This window comes from Sceloporus occidentalis, unplaced genomic scaffold, assembly GCF_023333645.1.
Source record: "Sceloporus occidentalis isolate IW3139 unplaced genomic scaffold, rSceOcc1.0.p SCAF_8, whole genome shotgun sequence".
NCBI lineage: Eukaryota > Metazoa > Chordata > Lepidosauria > Squamata > Phrynosomatidae > Sceloporus > Sceloporus occidentalis.
In genome coordinates this window covers 24,088,098-24,108,349 of record NW_028316988.1, presented here as the reverse complement: position 1 = coordinate 24,108,349, position 20,252 = coordinate 24,088,098, and the positions used below count along the sequence as shown (strand labels likewise).

At 44.0% G+C, this 20,252-nt stretch overlaps 1 protein-coding gene across 1 annotated transcript; it reads right to left on the bottom strand.

Annotated features, from left to right (window-relative positions):
* Window positions 1–8,645: 8,645 nt before the first annotated feature.
* On the bottom strand, window positions 8,646–20,167 carry LOC149308292 (radial spoke head protein 3 homolog B-like). The gene is made up of 9 exons (XM_089535469.1): window positions 18,782–20,167; window positions 17,876–17,963; window positions 17,510–17,651; window positions 17,069–17,214; window positions 16,150–16,353; window positions 14,778–14,940; window positions 14,458–14,544; window positions 13,072–13,474; window positions 8,646–12,180 (listed from the first exon to the last, which is right to left on the bottom strand). Exons 1-8 carry the CDS (start codon window positions 18,916–18,918, stop codon window positions 13,092–13,094), a joined length of 1,350 nt encoding a protein of 449 aa, XP_089391595.1. The 5' UTR covers window positions 18,919–20,167; the 3' UTR covers window positions 8,646–12,180; window positions 13,072–13,091.
* Between the last annotated feature and the right edge of the window lie 85 nt (window positions 20,168–20,252).

The window sequence follows — 20,252 nt, the reverse complement described above, 5'->3', positions numbered from 1 at the left end:
GTCCAAGCGACTTCAGATTGTGGTGTCAAGATGACCAAAGTTATGAACAAGGAAAACCGCAAAAGCTAAGACAGTTTGCTTTTGCCTGAGACAACTGGGCTCTGCTCTCCTCGCCTCTGAGTCCAACGATTGCAAACTCTTCTTGCATTTTGAACTCAATTTGCAGGAATGGGAAGAAGCTGAGGACAAAGGGGGAGAAATGGATCCTCTGTGAAATGTTGGGAGGGAATATGAGATTGTGGAAACAATGCTTCCCCTCCGAGAAATGGCAGCGACCGGTGCATTCCTGGCGCACCTGGCTCCCTGGTTGCATCCTGCAGCCGTTGCTGAATCTCCCCGAAGGCAGGGAAACTGGGAAAGGATGACAAATGAGTTGTAAAAGTGTGTGGGAAACCTTTGGGAGGATACATCTTCCTGATCCCATCTTTCATGGCTGCGCTTTGGGGCAGTGATGCAAGGAGAGAAAGAGAGCGCTCCCTTCCCAACAGATGTGAGAGGCCTGGCTGATGTTATTAATAATATTGTCAGATGGATTTAGGACCAGCTCATAGGGGGAAGCTTTCAAGGTGATGGTGGTCCTTGTTGTTGTTGTTTTCTTGCATCTCCCAAACAATCAAGGATCTAGGGTAAGACAGCAGCAGCTGCTGCTGCAAGTAAAATAAAATATAAAATATTTTAGGGGAAACGATTTATTCCAGAGGCCCACCCATGGCGTTCCCGGCCCTCTCACTCGCATGGTAAAACTTCAAAAACTTGCTCCCACTTGTTTCCACTTGCCCTTTGGCTCCCTTCTGCCATGACGAACCGTAAAAAGAGACCCATGAAGTTTGAAAATATTCACGTTGATTGGCATCGAGGCATGGAAAAAAAGAGAAAGGAAGAAATGGGTCTCCATAAATAACCAGCCAAAGTCCAGCGCATTTGGAAAGGGGGAAAGATTGGCTGCCGTGTTTTGACAAACCTTCCTCTAATGAGACAAGAGAAGAAAGTTATGGGTTTCCATGTGCTGCTGTTGTTGTTTTTGCTTCCAGAGAGGGTTTCTTGGAATCCGTTACAGAGTTTCTTTTTTCTTTATGAGCACTATTATGATTTTTTAATAGGGGAAATCATTGGAGATGCGCTTTCTCCAGGCAGAAACGGGAAGAGACAAAAAGCATCAGAATCCTTAGGAGGGCAAAAACATCGAAACAAGGAGCCCGCCAAGTAAAATGGAGGCATCCCTATTCGTCCCATACTTCCCAGAAATATTTGTACCATCTGGATCAGATTGGAGCTGGGAATGGAAAGGTACTCTGCACATGCACATTTTGTCCTACTCTTCCATCACCAAAAGCGTAGCCCATAAACACACCATCTAGAGTAGGCGGATCTAGGGACCAATTTGGTATTGTTCTTACTATTCTTATTAGCAGGTCTAGGGGCCAGTTTGGAGAATTCAGAACAAGGAACCTAATCCTTTTTTCTCCTCCTTGAAGGAAGCACTGAGTAATTTTAGCAGTGTTCTCCCTGCTGTGAGAAACTCTTCGAAAACTGCTCAGCTTTCAAAGACTAGACGCCATTCGGGACGTGTTCTGTGAAAAATTTGTACAGAGGGGTTTTGTGTGTGTGTGTGTGTGTGTGTGTGTGTGCATGCAGAAGTATACATTGCTTTTGAAATAAGAGAAACCAAAAAAGAGTAACTGTCCAAGCTCTGATCAAGGAATGGGATCTGTTCCTCCGTCTCCCCAGTTTCCTCATTAATGCACCTGTTGGAATGGCAATAAATTACTTTTAAAACACTTTGACAAGTCGCAAGAACAAGTTACCCCTCTCTCCACACAAAAAATGTGATTGTTTTTTCAAGCTCTGGTCTAGGAATAAAGTTTATTTCCCCTTAATAGATGGCCCACAGACTGTGAGTTATAATTTTAAATCCATTGAATCCAAGCAAAATCCATGAATAATCCTTGGATTTTCGTATCCCTCACGGATCGGAGGATTTAAGGGGGTTTCGTCTCACTCTTCGCCGTTGGCAGAGTGGAGGAGCAACGTTGAGACAAACCGCTGCAAAACTTGAAGAGTCAGAGTCCATAATGATGTCCAGATTTGTCTCTTTTTTTGGTGGCCCCCCCCCGAAATCGTCAGCTGGTTTGCATTGTCTACAAGGGCCCCCCTTTTCATGGCTGAAGAAGGGAAGAGAAGGAAATGGAGGCTCATTACGTGGAAGTCCAAGTGGTGGTCCCTCTGGATGCATTGCAGGTTTTGTTCCCAAATTTTTTAACAACCTCCCCCCCTTTGCATTCCCTTGCGGGGATCTCGTTTCCTGGTTTTGAAGTACCAAACAATGAAATTAAGTCCCTTCCATAAGCTGGACAGCTCAGCCGCCATAGATTTACAAGCCAGAGACTTGACATATGGAAGGGGGGCCTTCTTTTTCCAAGTTGGGGTGTGATGTTTATTAACACCTATCCCCATTTCACACAAACACAGAGAGAAAATCCCTGGGTAACCAGAGCGATTGTGTACAAATTCACAAGCAGAAGCTTGGAAGCTCAATATAAGTCACCCTTGTCCTGGTCAAGCCATGGAGAGTGCCAGTCGTCATTGAAACATTACTTCGGGTGAACGTAATACCCAGAATCCACACCACCGATCTCAAGAACTGAGAACATAACCTTGATGGTTATGATGACTCTGACAGTGGCTCACTATCAGTCACAAATGCACAACCCAGAGTTAACATGTTCACAACTGATTTGTATTCATGATTCCTATGTATTCAATGAGAGACAGAGTGGTGTAGTGGTTTGAGCGTTGGACTACAGCTTCAGAGACCAGGATTCGATTCCCAGCTTGGCTATGAAACCCACCCTTGGGCAAATCACACACTCTCAGCCTCAAGAGAAGGCAATGACAAACCTCTGCAACAAATCTTGCCAAGAAAACCACATTAAAGTTTTGCCATAAGTCAGAAATTACTTGATGGTACACAACAACAACAAAAGGAATACGTAGAGGTCATAAAAGTCCCACATTTGTGACTTACAAAGCATCAGCTCTGCGGGTGACGAGTCTGTTCTCCCATTGATCAGGGTACATTTCCATATGACTATGTTACTGGCCAGGAGTCTAAATCCCATCTACTTGGTGGGAAGGGACCAAATCGCAATATTGTAAAAATATATAGGATTTTGATCTCAGGAAGGAGAGAAGCAAAGGGAGACCGGTGTTCTTTCAGTCCTTTGCACAGAGAAAAGTGCAGGAAGCGTGGACAAGGGTGATAAGCTACCGATGATAGAGTACTTTGTCTTCATTTTAACAAAGTGTGGATGTCAATTCCCTGCGAAGGGGTCATGCTGGAAGAAGGCCAGACTGGATCGTGTTCTTCTAAATTATAACAGGAGGCAAAACCAGATGCTGAAACGGGGAGGGGGGGGAAACGAGAGCGAGTGAAAGTAGTGAGGGGTCAACTAGTCTCCATTGGAGACGTCCCATCAACCCCAGTTTCTTTCTCCCTGAGAGAAATTCTCTCATCTATCTGGCGGAGATCCGGTTTCCTCCGAGCGATGGCGGGGAGCATTTGTGGTCAACAGATTTGGGGTTGCTATGGTGACGGTTCCATGTGGTCCCCTCGTCTTCCTCCTTCCTTTCCCCGGCTCCCCCGAAATCACATTGTCCGCAGATCTTTCCGGAAGCCTTTCCCACACTGGAAGGGGAAGCCATGCTGGGGTTTTTACGGCCCTTGGCGAGAGTACAGTCATCTTTGCTCCTGCCTCGCGCAGGGCTTCGCTTGCGCAGCTTTGATGCAATGATTTTCACAAGAGGAGGAAATGGACAACGGGAGTGAAACTAGGCTGAAAGTCTTGCATGGATTAGAGCTTCATCAACGGCACCAAGTCACACGTTTTTATAATAGCATTGGTAAATGATAAGAAGAGCATATGTTTCAGTTATCCTATTTTCGCAAGGACTATCCTGATTAATCCTCTGCATTCCCACTTTTTCAGCTGCTTTCAAAATGTCACGGTTTCTCTCTCCTCCTCTGCCATTCCTCCTTTGTCCTCAGCCTTCTTCCTTTGCTGCAAGCTGAGTTCAAAATGCTAAGGGAGTTTGCACCCAACTCAGCCATGGGGAGAGGAATAAAAGGAGTCTTTCCTTTGAGCCACCCTGAATCTTCTAATCTTTTATTTTAATGCATAAAGCCATTTACAGAGGAGAAAAACTGGTCCTGGACCGATTTCTCCTCATCACTCAGACACTTCTCTCATGTCCTCCCTCTCAGTTTTAACTCCTAAGCCAGAGAGCCCCAAATAGTATTGCTTCATAGCAGAGTTGTTGCACACCATTGTGTTGCACTATCACCTCTCCCCCACTCAAAGGGGTATTTTATATTTAGATTTAAAAAAAAATTAATTGTTATTTTTCGTTATATTTTGCTCCAAAACCATGCAGAAAAAAAACCCGAAGGTGTGGAAACACATGAAAATATGTCCACCCTAGTCCCAAAAATACCCCGAACTCCATACTATCCAGAAATATCTCTATTTTCTTCTGTGGTCCCTCTATTGCCTCTTGGCCCACAAAGACCCACAATGTGATGTGCAGTGGGGCATTTATGAGAACAAGTAAGTGCAGTGGGGAGAAATGGGTAGAGAAGATCTCTTTAATTGACCAAAAAATGGGGAGGAAGAGAAAAAGCTCAGGGGATAAAGGGAATGTTAATAGAAATCTTGATTTTATTTTAGTTGGGATATCTGTTCTGGAGCGTCGCCATCTGCAAGGATAGTACTGCAGCCATTTTGACCACCATTAATCCCTGGGTTCCTAAGCCACAGCGTTTAGTGTTCACTTATCGGACGCTCGTGGCTCAGAGCCTCCCCAAGCGACCGTTTCTTGTGCCAGAAGTTGGCAGACGCACTGAGAAAATCCGACATGCCAGAGGCACGGGCTTCGCGCTTGTCGAAAATGGCACCCAAGTGAGTCAAGTCACGTTTGTCCAGGAAAGATGTTTCACCTCTGCTCTCAGAGCTGCAAAGAGAAGAGGAAGAACCAGAGGAACAAAGAAAGAAAATGTCTACGCCTACAGCACTGTGTATTTATTAGTTTAAAGCAAAGTTGGGGAAAATCTGGTCCGTGGGCTACATGCGGCCCCTAATTTCCACTTTTGTGGATCCCAGCCAATTCCCCAGATCCTCCTAAACTGCACAGAAGCCCCCCCAAATGTGCAAAAATTGGCAAACCCACAACACAGCGACCTCCCAAATTTGTGCTTCATTAGAGTCTTCCTCAAAACACTGACATGGCATTGCTTCTGGTGGTGATTTTGAGAAGGACTAAGTCGGAAATGGAGAACCAGTGTAATGCAGTGGTTTGGGCATTGGATACGACTCTGGAGACCCACTCTGCCATGTAAACCCACTGAGTGACCCTGGGCAAGTCCCACTCTCTCAGCCTCAGAGGAAGGCAATGGCAAACCTTCTCTGAACAAATCTGGCCAAGAAACCTAAACCTTCATGATACGTTCGCCTTAGCATCTCCATAAGTCGGGAATGACTTGAAGGCACACAACACAATAAATAAGCGGAATGAAATTGCTATCATTCTGCATTGCCCATATATTCCCAAGGCTGCCTGTAAACCGACAGCCGTGCCACACTCCCATCCTCACAGCCTCAGGCACAAAGGGTTGCCTCCTCCATCTCACCATTTTACTGCAGACAGAACAGCACCTATTATCCACACAGAGGCCAGCAACCCAAGGAAAGGTCTTCGGAGCAGAACCATCATGGACAGCTGGAGAAGAGAAAGAGAAAGCAGGTAGGCTTGAGAATTCTTCATTACAATTCTTCTTAAATGCACTGGAACAATTGGACCTACTGTGAAGTCAAAGGCTTTCATGGCCGGTATCCATAGTTTTTTGTGGATTTTTTGGGCTCTGTGGCCATGTTCTAGAAGAGTTTATTCCTGACGTTTCACCAGCTTCAGAGAAATTCTGGTGAAATGTCAGAAATAAACTCTTCTTAGAACATGGCCACAGAGCCCAAAAAACCCACAAAAAGCAATTTGACCTACTCTTTGGGATTTGAAACAGAGTGTGGGAAAGCACATTTTTTGGTTTAGAGAGCCATGCAAAATTGGTTAAAGCCATTTTTTCCCTCACCAATGCAACCGCAGCACATGTGCAATCTGGGTGAAATCGATTATGCCCAAAGGTTGCCCTAAAAAGCCGAGTATTTATAGTGGACTCTGTTTATATTCTGTAGAGCCTGAAGATGCTCAGTGTTTGCTACCCATCCATCCAAAAGGAACCCAGGAGTTCTCAAGGAGGGAAGGAAAGAGAGAGAAGGAGGGAGGGAAAATACCTCTTTTTGATGATGGATGAGATGTCAAAAGATTCTTTGTTCCAGAGAGATTCTTGTGGCAAGTGTCTGTTTGCAGTTTGGCTCTTGGGAGCTCCTTTTATCACCCTTCTGAGACCAAGGTGGGGCCATTGGGATATTAGGGCATGCAACACATCGTGTTGTGACACAATGGTTTGGCAAAGGTTCATCTAAATGCAGGAGGGGAAGTGAAGGGAGGGAGACCTCCATGCTTTGCTAAAGGAGTTTATCAGACAAGGGGAACTGGAAGTATAATCCAATGGCAATCTGAACGCAATCATGGGGTTTAACGTTATTGCGTGATAACCCACTACACACAAATTCGGGCAATGGGAAGTCAGTCCAAATGCAATCACGGGGTTTCACGTTATTGCGTGATAGACTACCACACGCAAATTCGGGCAACGGCATGCTATTTTTCGGTAATGGGGAGCCAGTTCGAATGCAATGTGTATTCACGTAATTGCGTGAAACTAGCTACTTTAAGTGAATGTGTTTTGGCCCCATTTTCTTTTCATTCGAATTTAAGAGAAATTCCTCCCGTTTGATAAACTCCAAAGAGACAGATGAAGCTGCCTTCTGGATTCCCCAAAACTTCACGAGGGACCCACAAAACCACCTTTGTAACACTCCCCACTTTCCCAAAGAAAGCCAAATGTAGCCCCATCCAAAAAACCTTTTCTAGAGCTCCTGAGTGCTTTCAGCACTACATATGTGCGTGCGCACACACACACACATGGCATCTTGTTCAGTCTGTATAAAGGGAAAAGCTTTCTAACCCTCAAATAGGGGACGTCCCTTATAACAATGGTTCTCAACTTTCCTAATGCCGTGACCCTTTAATCCAATTCCTCATGTTGTGGTGATCCCCAACCATAAAATTATTTTCGTTTTGGTTCCTAAGACCATCGGAAATATGTGTTTTCCAATGGTCTTAGATGAAAGGGTTGTTCGACCTCCAAAGGGATCACAACCCACAGGTTGAGAACCGCTGCCTTATAATAACCAATACCTGTCAGCCCAAAAAGGGACAAGTTTTCTGGCCCTCAAACAGGGATCTCTCTTAGAATAAGGGATACCTGCCAGCCCTCGATTTCAGCCTCCAAACTGGCACCAGAGAGATGGATAAGTCAGTGAGGCTGTGAATCTCTGCTGGGTTTTAGTCCAAACTGTAAGAATGAATGAATGCACGCTGGGAAGGAGAAGAAGTCACAATTTGCAAAAGTACTGGAAATCTTTAATATGGGGAAAGGGACAACAGTGGGAGGTTACACTCCGGCCCCATTTTCCAACCAGAGCTGGTAGCGCCCATTCTAAATTGATTTTTTGCCCATGATGGGGGCAGACATGAGCTTGGTCAGGAGGCCCTCAAAGCCCCGTGTGGCCCATCCTGTTTTAGGAGAGTTCCCCAAACTATGCAAACAGGACCAAGCTTCCTCTATGTGCCCAAAATGCTATGTTTGGATGGGAAAAATGAAGCAGGAGTGAAGGTGGGACAAAATGGAGCTACCCCAAAAGAGGGCACAGCTGGCAGAATGGATGGCAGGATGAATGGGGAGAATTGCAACTTTGGAGGGGTGGTCACCCCATACGTCTTCTCAGACACCCAAAGGCCGCTATATTTCCTTGGGAATTGGTACATGGTGCAAAGTCCCTATGGTACTTGTTTTTAATGCAGTAGAAAGTAGGGTTAAATTTGCAGGCATATAATGGTTTCAAGAATGTTTTGCATGCTCTCAAGAGGGGCTGGGAAAGGAAGCCTTCCTCCAAAGAACTCTCCTTGCTCCATTGCTAATAATATTGGGGTCATTTGGTTCCAGGAAAGGTACAAGTCCACTGACCATAGCCAACCATTGTTCTGTATGGAAAGGTTTAATTTCTGCTCATTTTTGTGAGGCCGAACCATTCCGTTAAATCGATGTCAGACTGCATTAGTTCTGCAATGCAGATTAGACCATAGTCTACTGAATGTTACAAAGCGATTGTGGACCACCAGTAATTCAGATTCTGTCTAGGTATCTTTGGATAATGTGATCTGTTCCAAGCAGGGTCCTTTTGGGGGAGAAATTGTGCTATTGTGGGGCCTATCAATACCAATACAGTGGGACCTTGTTACTCACTGGGGTTTGGTTCCAGGATAACAACAACAACAACAACAACAACAACAACAACAACAGATTTATTTATAACCTGCCCAATCACAAGGAATCCAGGCGGGTTAGAACAGTAAAAATACATTAAAAATACAATTAAAATTCAAAATTAATCTCTTCCCAACCCACCATCCCAATTATAAAACTATAATATAGGATAATCACAATTTAAAAACACAAAAATGCAGTAGGATAAAAATTGAGGGAAAATCGGGCGGACAGAGACATTGATCACGATCGAGTCATATTCATATTCTTATCCCTGTGGGTAACAAAATCAGTGGATGCTCAAGTCCCATTAAATACAATGGCACAGCAAAATGGTGTCCCTTATATAAAATGGAAAATGAAGGTTTGCTATTTGGAATTTGTATTATTATTGTTATTATTATTTGGAATATTTTCAAGCCATGGATGCTTGAATTCATGGATAAAAAAATCCGTGGATAAGGCGGGCCGACTGTATTATTCAGATGTTCTCTCTGTTCCCAGAAAGTCTGTCATTACTGGAACCACAAATGTTTTTTTCAATAATAGTAATAATAATAATGAAACTATTATTAAATGCATTTTTATCTCCCTCTCCTCTAGTTAGCTTAAGTTGGTACATGATCATGGGACTCTGTTTCTTGCCTTTATCTTCACAACAAACTTTTCAGGTAGGCCAGGCTGAGAAAAAACAACATGTTCTCCCAGTGGTTTTTGTGGCTGAATGGTGTACTAGATCTCCCAAGTCCCAATCCAGCACTTTAACTACCGTCTGGCCGTAACGCCAAAACAAAGCTTTGGGTTGTGTGCTCAAGTGAAATGAGGCACATCGGACCAAGCAGAACATGGGGCGATAAATGGCTTGATCACAATAAATTATCTGTACAGAACTGTACATTCCTGGTAGATTAATATTGAAATGTTCCTTGCAAACTCAAAGCATTCCCTCCCTGCCCAGGTAGGAAGAAATATTTAACAACACAGTTTTTTTCTGTGGTTGTGGTATCCGCTTTATTCTTGGTACACACACACACACAATGTTATTTTAACGCAAAGGAAGAAGAGGTTTAACAATGGATTAGGTCAGTCTACACATTTGGACAGAGCAAAACGGCAGAGCCTCCTCTGCTGGAATTGCATCCCTTCAGAAAGCAGGTTTTGTGAGGATCACACATTGGTCACTCCATCGTGAAAGGGAGAAATATAAATACAGTTCTCACATGTAGAAAACCGGTATGTCAGGGGAAGGATTGGGTTAGACTGGAGAGAAACAAAGCTTATATTCTTAAGCAGCACAGTGCACCACGTGCTTTTTCAGAAGAATTAGAAACAACATTAATTGCACCAAATCTTATGGAACTGAAGAGGTGATGTTTTGGAGACACTGCCGTAAATTAGGATTAGTAACTTTAAGGGACATGAAAAGAGACTTGTGGTGGCAATGTGAATCCACATTTCTATGATTTTTACATTTGCACAAGACTGCAAGATAGGCTCAATGCTGATGTATATCTTTCCCAGAGTTTAGAAAAATTACATTTTTGCTCTACAGTTTCCAGAATACTTTCTCAGCCATTCTGACTTATTCTGGGAGCTGTAGCCTCCCAAAAGTAACTTTTCCAAGTGCTGGTTTATCCCACAGTATTTGCCCCCCATTGCCACCAATGTTTTTTTCTCATATTGGGGATCCCCCTCAAAAAAAGCTGTACTTGAACCCATCGTTCTTCTGGATTACGTTGAATTTGTATAGAAATAATTTGGGACCAACGAGGAAATGAATATTCTTATCGCCAACAAGAGTGGCACTCAAATGAAAATGTGGCGTATTCAAAGCAAATGAGGGAAGGGAAACACATTCACACTCACAAGTGTGTGTGCAAATCAGTGATTTCCCCATTATGCCAACCAAAGAACAATTAAAACAACACATTTCTCTTTGCTGAAGTCATGAATAAAATCAGACTTCGAATGCAACCTCACTGAAATTTCACCTAAAAGTTCTGATTAGCCTAAATATTCATATTTACATAACTATATAAGGTTACGGGTTATAGTAAAAGTTACACATATAAAACCAAGAAGCAAACCACAAATATAACATGTTAAATTCCATCTAACGGCACATGAATAAAAACAGACGTATAACGCAACCCGAGTGGAATTTCCCCTAAAAGTTCTGATTAGCTTAAATTTCCATATCTATAGTTCTATACAGCTATAATTATAACTATATATGGCTATAGCGATAGTTACAGTTACACATATAAACAATCCCAGCAGGCAAACCACAAACAGAACATGTTGAACTCCATATAACTACTTATTTTAAGGATTATTACGGCTCTCTGCATTTAGCCCCGAGAAACAAAAGAAAAGGAATCCTTTGCAAAGGAAAACATGGATTCCTTTGAAACAAAATGTTCAGCATCAGGGGAATGTAACGCCAGCCGTCCTGTTTACCTCCTCAGTGATTAATTTATATCAAGGAACGATTTAAAACACTGACACTTTTCCCCTCTGGAAGTCATGAATGCATCAGACTTATCACCTCAATTTTCTTTTACAGATTATAGAGAGAGGGAGAGGGGAAAAACCTGTGTGTTTTGGGATTTTGGGCAGAATCCTGTATGGGATTTACGGGTGAAAGGATACCGTAATTATGGTGCTACGCCAATGATTCCCAAACCCTGGCTTTCGAGGTGTTTAAGACTTCAGCTCCCAGAATCCCAGACCATTGGCCAAGATGGCTGGGGTTTCTAGGGACTGAAGTCCAAAAGATCTGGAGGACCAAAGTTTGGAAATCACTGTGCTACACATCATAAATCCCAGCCGAAGTCCCTAAGAAGCAGCTGCTGTGATTGATGGGGATCTGTTCCTCTCTGTTGCTTTGGTAGCAACCGACTTTCTGTGACTTTCCGGCAGAACCAGGTCCATGTCACAATTGCCCCTTGCACTAGTGATCACTCGCACAAGGGCTGGCTGGGAACATCCATCAGCGGCTTATCGATCGATGGGGGAATGGATCCCCGTCGATCACAGCAGCTGCTGCTCGGAAAGTGGACGCCGAGGGACTTCCACGATCCCTCCATAGCCTCTAAAATAGAGGTAATGTAAGGATTGTGAATACATAACGTTCAAGAGGACACAACTCTTGGTTACAGTTTTGTAACTGCCGTAAAGAATTCCAGCTATGACCTCTACATCGTGGTATAAACGTACTATGCATATAAAAGGGTGATAACATAACATACAAACACAAAGAGAACATTTTAAACTGAGATACACTAACTGTGGAAAGAAGACTGAACACTTTCTAAAACTCAGAACTTTGTTTCGCTAAAATCGAAGGCACTTCGTCATCCCAAGCGAAGGTCTATTCTTGAGACCCGAGAAACAATTAATTCACTTCCGCCAGATTCTGCCCCGAAATTAGTGCATTTTAAAACTTACATTCATATATTTTATACAGTTGTTACAGACAATGGTTGAAAACTAGCAGCAGCAGCTTCTTGGTGCCAGGTTGTGTTTTTTAAAAAATGAGGAATAAGAGGATAGACCTTGGACATCTTTTGAAAAACCGTAGCTTTAGATTTATTACTTGCCCACCATGACTAAACTAGATTCAATTTCGTTTTTCTCCTGTTTTCCATGACAATCTGACATCTTCTTGGATACCTTCCCTGGAAAAGATGCAACAAAAATTAAATCGTTAAACAGGTCCATTCCCGGCAAAGTGAAAATGTTAACGTCTGGCATGTAAGTTAATGCTTTTCTTAACCGCTCATGGCTAGTCCTAAAGTTAAATAATCAGAGTTTGATTATTGTGTAGCCTGTTCCTCTTGATTAAGCCAAGGAAAATCGATAAGCCAGAAAAAGTAAGAAAATACATGGAAAAATGGTTCTGGGATGGGACCCTGCGTAAAGACCAGACTGGAAACGATACACAGTTTAATGCAAGCCAGGAATAGTTTTATCTTGTTTTTCTCCATTGACATTGGTGACACCTCGTGGCAGGAGAAACAACAGCAGATAAAGAAGGAGGAATGGTATTTTTCCTTTAAAAAAATATTATAGCGATTTTACCAAATACGGAGAAACAGAGCAAGGGGGGAAAAAGCAAGGAATGTAGAAACCCATAAGAGCCGCTCCCTCCCTCTCTTTCTCTTTTATAAAAAGGAAATGAAAAAGAAATCTGAAAAAGCTGCCTTATCTTAAAAAAATCAAACGGTCAGCTGTTATTAATTATGAGTATGCTTTCCATCCCTATGGAAGGAGATGCAAAAAAATAACATAAAAGCAATACATTTCAAATACCATCCATCTCTCCCTCTGTCAAAAAATCTCTGGGCCAGTTCTCATTTCCCCCTTAGACTTTCTCATTCACCCCATTCAATTAGGAAGTGAAAGAATATTTATAATAATGGATTCAGAAGGTTGGAAAAATGGTTTCCCCATCAGGAAGAACAACAGACTAGTGACAATTTTGAGCAATTTTCTCCTGACATTTGAACATCTCGTAACATTGTGGAAGGCCCTAATTGATTTATGTCCCCCTACTTTCTTTCTCTAACCTGATTCATCCATCTAGCCATTATTGTGTTTCAGGGTCTTTTATTTCCGTCTCTCCTTCTTCAGCTTTGGCTTGATCCGGGACTACCAGCCTCTCAGCAACATCCGGTTCAACTGGGACTTGCCCCTGATCTGGAACGTCTAGGTATCCGGAAGCTTCTGTCTGGTCTGAAGGTTCCAGGTGACCAGGAACTTCTGTCTGGTCTGAAGGTTCTGGCTGACTGGGAACGTCCGGCTGGTCCGAAGGTTCTGGTTCAGCCGAGGACTCAGCTATGACCACTTCGACTGATGGTTTGGGCTGGACTACCTGTTCGGGAGGTTGGACGACTTCTGGTTCACGAGGGATCAGTAACACCCCCTGTTCGAAGGAGTCCAACCTCAGCTCCATCACGTTGCGAATTAAGACTGCAAAAAAGTTACTGTTATTAGTAGCTGGAATTCACAATCACAGTTGCAAATGCGTAACCTAGAGTTACTGTATATACTTGACTATAAGTCAACCTCATGTAGGTTTTGGGGCCAAAATGATGGGTTTTGATATGATAAGTGGATGAGGGTAAAACTTAGGGGCATGTAACCAAGGATGTAAAGGATGATGCAAAGGAAAATGATGCCAAATAACATAGAAAATTCTGGCAGGCATCACTGTTTGTCCTCATCCTAAAGGCTGGATGGATGAGAGAGTAGATAGAGAGGATCCATGCTTCTTTTTGGTGCTCCCAGGATGGACTAAGCTCTTGGCTTTTATCACTCTATTCAGAGAAAGGGGATGGTTCCTTTTTTATATATGTAAGAGTTAAAGTACAGTACTTACATTGACCTGTGGATAGGTCGAGTCAGGTTTTTGGGGGACATTTTTTTGACTAAAATTTCTAGATTTATACATGACTATATACAGTACACAATAATAATTGATTTGTATTCACAATCCCTGCGTATTCAATAGTGTAGGAATACGTAGGGATCATAAAACTCTCCCAGTCCTGATTTAATCATTGGCGGCAACCATTATAAGCGACGGAGGTCTATTCTCCTGTCGATTGGGATGCAGTAGATTGATGTTTCAACCCTTCTTCCAGCAGGAAGGAGAAATTCTGCTTCTGTTTGTTGCACCGGAGATCGCTCACGCGGGGATTGAAATATCAGTCTGCTGCAGCATGATTGCCAGAAGAACAGATCCCTGTTGCTTGCGGAGACTGCTGCCCAGTAAGTCAGGATTCAGATGGTCAGGAGAGGAGGCACTGCCTTCTAGGCATTTGTAGGTCCTCCATCATGATCTGATGATCAGTTTCTGCCAGATGTTAATCACATAGTTCCATTTGACCCCAGAAAACACCCTCCTCCTCCTCCTCTTCCCTGACACTGCTAGGCAGCAGAATTTAACTTACTGTCAGCCACTGTTCTGCCAAGAACTTTCTTCTCCGTGTTTTCTTCAACTTGCCCCATCACCCATGGGACGAAACCTGTCTCGATGTCTGCGTGAGGCAAGAATGAACAATCCAATTATTAGCAATAACTTATACCTTACACTTGCATTATTAATAGCAACATAAGCCCCCCAGTGCTCGACACATTGGCTATTTATTTATTTATTTATTTATTTATTGAATTTCTAAATTGCAGCCACCCTAGAAGACAAAGATGGGACTGGGACCTTCACAACCTACAACCCCCTGATGGAAAGTCAACCGCAGCCTCCCACACACACCTCTTTCCACGGGATCGTAGAAATATCCACTGTCACGGAGGCTCCCGAAAACAGAAGGAATCAAGTCCGACAGGTAACGCTGAGCAAAAGCCCGGGCCGCGATCTTTTCCGAGGTTTCCTTCTCCTTTTGCAGGACTTCCAGCTGCTGCTTCTTACGACGTTCCTGTGCAAAAAAAAAAAAAAGACAGACAGTGTTTGTTAGATACTTGCTTAGATTTTTCTGTTTACGTATTTAGACCTTTTCCTGTCCTGCGCAATGAGCCTGCCTGAGTTTTGGCAAACAAAAGCAAATCAAAACATGTCACTTTCTCCCGCATGAGTCTGTTTCTCATGCATTCAAACACCACTCTCCATTGTAAAAGCAAGGCATGCTGCTCTTTTCTTATTTTAAGTGTCCTTCAGGGCCTGTAATTTCAATGCCTGGGCTAGGGCAGGGTGACAGAAGGGCGGCTGCAGGCTGGAAGAGGGCCGCGGCAACTACATCCCTCAGTCCCAATCTGGCCTTTCCATGGTGCAAAAAGGAGTCACAAAAAGCAACTCCTTTTTGCACTGCTGAAAGGACGCCATAATTGCCGGTGCCACAGTTTGTTGGTGTTCCTTTGAAGCTGTGTCTACTGGACGCAGCACCAGAGGAGCAGCATGATACCGTCCGCCATGTGGTGGGGCATGCAGCTTCACTCCGGCATGGTGACAGATTTGGTGCACTCTGCCCCGATGCCTGCCTTTATGGCCATTCTGTACAGGATGAGAGAGAGGGAGAGATGGAAGGGGTGAGCTAATCAAAGACAAGAGAAAAAGAAGGTATACCACAGTGAGAGAACCAACAGAAAGAGAGGGAAGGGGTATACACTGCAGTGGGAGAAGGGGCAGTGGCATACCTAATATATGTCACACCTGGTGTGGATACCTCTTCTCTCTTTAACAGCCTTTTCTGGGTCTAGAGGAAACACTGACTGGGCTGGAAAGACTCCTGTCCAACCAGTAGACCTACCAGACCTGGAAGGTAGCACCGTCCCACCAGCATACCAAGTTGACACCCCTCTCTGATGTGTCACCCAGTGTGGTCTGTAATTTCCGCACATCCCTAGTGACACCCCAGAGAAGGGACACACTGGCAGAAAGAGAGAGACGGTGTTCACTGATGCAGAGAAAGAGAGAAATTGAAGAATGAGGAAAGAGTCGCTTGCCTAATTTTGGCTCTGATTTGACCCTCTGCTAGTTTTTGCCCAGCCCACCCTCTATCCATGACCCCTTGGCACATAATGCCCTAAGAGAATGTGGTCCACATTGTTGAAGTACCCTATGGATTTTAATGGCCTGTCTCCCTTTCTGCACCGCAGCCCTTGGCTCCCTCTTTGGCCCATTGCCTTACTTTTTCTTCTCGGTGCCGCCTCTCTTGTTCCTCAAGGCGCTGGACCTCAGCAAGTTCGGCACAACGCATCTCCAGGTAGGCGTACTGATGTGCCCGCATGTTGGCCAGCTCTTCCTCCTCCATGACCTCCAGCAGGGCTTGCTCAATGGTTTTGCCCACCAGGACCTCCAGCATCGGGCGGACTTCAATGTCAAAATCGAAAAGCTGCAGGTTTGGGAACAGGCGGACGAGGAAGAGAAGGAGGGGATTGAATAGGTCTTCAGCCTCGGTGAGCAAATTTTTAGATTGTAATGTTTATTTTAAGTGTTTTAACTGTTCTATTTTTTTAAAAAATGTCTTAAAAGTAGTGTTTTAATAGAATATCATTTAGAGCTTTAAAAATTGTACATACAGTTGGTCCTCTGTATGACAGATTTTTTTATCCATGGAGTCAAGCATCTATGGCTTCAAAATATTTTTAAAATATATAAATTCTAAAATGCAAACCTTGATTTTGCCATTTTATATCAGGGACAGCATTCTACTATGTCATTGTATTTAATGGGATTTGAGTATCCACGGATTTTGGTATCCATGGGGGATCCGGAAACCAAACCTCAGCGGATACCAAGGGCCCACTGTATTGTTACTTTGGAGAGCCAGCATGGTATCGTACTTTGAGTGTTGGACTAGGACATTGGGAGACCAGGGTTCAAATCCCCACTCGGCCATGGAAACCCACTGTTGACCTTGGACAAGTCACACTCTCTCATCCTCAGAGGACAGCAAGGGCAAACCCCTTCTGAATAAATCTTTCCAAGTAAACCCCATGACAGGGTCACTTTAAGTCATAAATGACTTGAAGGCACACAACAAAGCCACTTTGAGTTCCACTTGGGAGAAAAGCGGACTATAAATCAAATGAATAAATAAGTAATACCTCTCCTTCCCATATCTGCGTGGCCACATCTCTGCCGGACTTTGCAGGAATGAACAGCGGAGTGGCCGGCCTGTCTAGGAAGGCATCCGTCTGACACTCGACATCCACCTCGATGATGCGATCGGCGAGCTCTTCCAGATACAATTCTGAAATGCAACCCAGGAAATGCTGATTCTTTTTGGGTACCCATGTTCACATTACCGATATCACAATTTTTAAAATAACAGGTTCTCTAAAGCCCCAGCTGGTCTAGGAAGATCCAAAAATGCCCCCTTTGTCCCCTGCAAGGTTTAAGGGTATTGGGGGCAAAAAAATTATATAATTTTTTGTGTAGGTGAGGTGGGTGGGTGCATCTGTCCAAAGTCCCCTGTGAATCTTATGCAGCCCCATCACCTTCACCTCCTGGTGTAAAGTCTAAGTGCTTTCAAGCGGGCAACTGACCTGTTTGGACATTCACATGCCGCCGGCCCTCCAAGGGGTCAGGAGTCCGCGTCCGGAGTTGCTCTTTGGCTCGCTTCCTGGCCAGAGCTTTGCGATGGGCTTCCCGTCGCCTCTGGAGCTCAAGGGGGTCAGGTTCTTCAGACTGGGAAGGAAGGAAGGAAGGAAGGAAGGAAGGAAGGAAGGAAGGAAACATTATTCTTCTTCAGGCTGGCCAGAAGCAAAAACATTCTTATGGCCAATGCCCTGAAGTACAGAACGTATCAGGTATAAGACTGATAAGAAAAATAGAGCTGGAAGGGACGCCAAGGGCCACCTAGTCAACCCCGTTGTGCCATGAAGGAAGGCACCATGCAAGCACCAACCTACCCAGGGCAGAACGTGAAGGGCATATGTGTTCCCTCGGACGACTCTCCTCTCGTACATGAGGTTGGCATAGCGAATCGGTTCTTCCTCCCTGTGCAACACACAAAATTAAGGGTTTGGGGCAAGATGGAAGAGGGGGGAAATACGATTCAATGTAGTATTTAGGTTTCATCATTACAGAGATGTTAGCAAAACTCCAAGGAACCTCTGCCATGACGAAGGATACTAGGAAATCTCACCCATCAGCTGGGACCTCAGAAGATGGGAGAGGTCCCTAGCTGTACTGGCTAAAAAGGATTATGGGACCTATAGTCCCCCCTGAATCCCCTAGCTGTGCTGTCTCGCAGGATTATGGAATCTATAGTGCCTTCCCTGAATCCCCTAGACATTCTGGCTAGCAGAATTATGAGACCTGTAGTTCCCTTTCTGAATGCCCTAGCCAAGATGGCTAAAAGAATTATGAAACCAATAGTCCTCTCATTGAATCCCTTAGCTGAGCTGTCTAGCAGGATTATGGGACCTCTAGTTCCCTTTCTGAATCCTCTAACCAAGTTGACTAAAGGGATTATGAGACCTATAGTTACCCCTAGCAGTGCTGTCTAGCAGGATTATGGGACCTATAGTCTCTTTCCTGAATCCCCTAGCCATGCTGGTTAAAAGAATTATGAGGCCTATAGTCCTTTCCTTGAGTCCCCTAGCCATGCTGGCTAACAGGACTGTGAGATTTGTAGTCCCCTAACTGATGGCTAGCAGGATTATGTTGGCAGCAGGATTATGAGACCTATATTCCCCTCTCTGAATCCTCTAGCCATGGCTAGCAGGCTCATGGGACCTGTAGTCCCCCCCCCCCCCCGAAGCATCTCCTATGGACCGTTAGGTCAAGGGGGAATGTATATAAAGTACACTCACTGGGGCTCATTGGGGTCCAGGGAGGTCCGGTACTTCCTCCTTGCGGGCAGAGTCCTGGGCTGGCTGTAGTAGGTGTAGGTGGCCGAGGGTCCGGCCGCAGCGTCCTCCCGGGAGAGGATGACCGAAGTGGAGGCCATGCCAGACCTGAGCTGCCTCTGGGCCTTGGCTCAGCTGGGCAGCCGTAGCCGGGCAGAACAATTCCTCTTGGCGACCATCACCAGGCAATGCAGAGTCGGTTCCTGGGCAACCGTTGCCAAGGTAAACGGATCTTGAGGCCTACTGCCTTGGCTTTGCTCCAAGCAAACAAGCAGGCCTCCATTCACCTTGGATTTATTCAATTTATTCAGTCTAATAATTAGAGGAGGCCTTTTTAATTTATGGGGGTGACAAGAACGGTTAACCGCCTTCAAAAAATATGGGTTAAATAACAAGTTTTGCAAGCATTGCAACACTTGACCCATAAGAAAAGTCAATGGAGACTTGTTTTTCTTTTGTTATTATCTGTTTATTGTTATAATTATTTATCAGTTTATTTTTAATACATGAAATAAAGCGACTTTATTCTTTCTTCAGCATAATGTCAACTGGTTTAATGTCAACTGAATTCACTCCCGGTTTCAAGCCAAATATTAAAGGAATTGAACACCATCTTGCTCCCCAAATATAGTTCAGGACATTAAACATTAAATGCATTAAAACGCATTAAACAATCGCCATCAGTCCTTTCAGGTTTGGGCTGTAGCTCGGAGCGGAGCATCGCCATCCCTGTCATGGGAGCCACCAGACTCTATGGGCTGTAATGAGTAACAATTGTGTTTGTTGTTTTGTTGAGTTCAAATTGTTTAAAATGCATCAAAGCAATGTGCATGGGAGGTTTGGGGTAAAATCCATTAGGCACCTGGCATTTTATTTATCTGTTATTTATTTATTTCCAGGCTCAGATGGTTGATTTTGCAATATAAAACAAAGCAAAAGTTTGACTGGCAGCAATCTTTTTAACATTCCTTAAGGACCAAATTCCATACAAAATGGGACCCTAAAGCAGCCACTTTCAGAGGTAAAGTTTCCCACTTTGTCCTCAAATTGCTAGAAAATGCCCCAGAAATCAATATAAGGTGTAATACCAACTGTAATTATCGCTTAGAGAGTGTTGGGTCCACTGATCAGTGGTATAGAAACGTACATATCCAAGTTGGTTGAAAACTATTCCTGTACCTATAAAAGCTAAAAGCAATGATCCATGTGTTCCTCAGCTGAAAAGAAAACATTGAAATGGCAGCAAAGGTTGCTTTTTGGAGGTTATTTCTGCCCATGATCCTTCCTTGCTGAGGGAACAGTCGCCCGCATTGCACCTTGCAGTAAATCTGCCTTTAAAAATCAGAATATTCCACATAAGCGAAACCTTCATCCAGCAGGTACAGTGACAAACGCTGCTGCCTTTTGGCTGCACATTTCTATCATGGAGGAAAGA

Coding starts and splice junctions, on each gene's coding strand:
- LOC149308292 (XM_089535469.1), bottom strand. CDS start 18,918: ATGGCCTCCACTTCGGTCATCCTCTCCCGGGAGGACGCTGCGGCCGGA. Junction 17,652..17,875: donor CCCTTCACGTTCTGCCCTGG/GTAGGTTGGTGC, acceptor CTTCCTTCCCAG/TCTGAAGAACCTGACCCCCT. Junction 14,545..14,777: donor CTACGATCCCGTGGAAAGAG/GTGTGTGTGGGA, acceptor TGCCTCACGCAG/ACATCGAGACAGGTTTCGTC.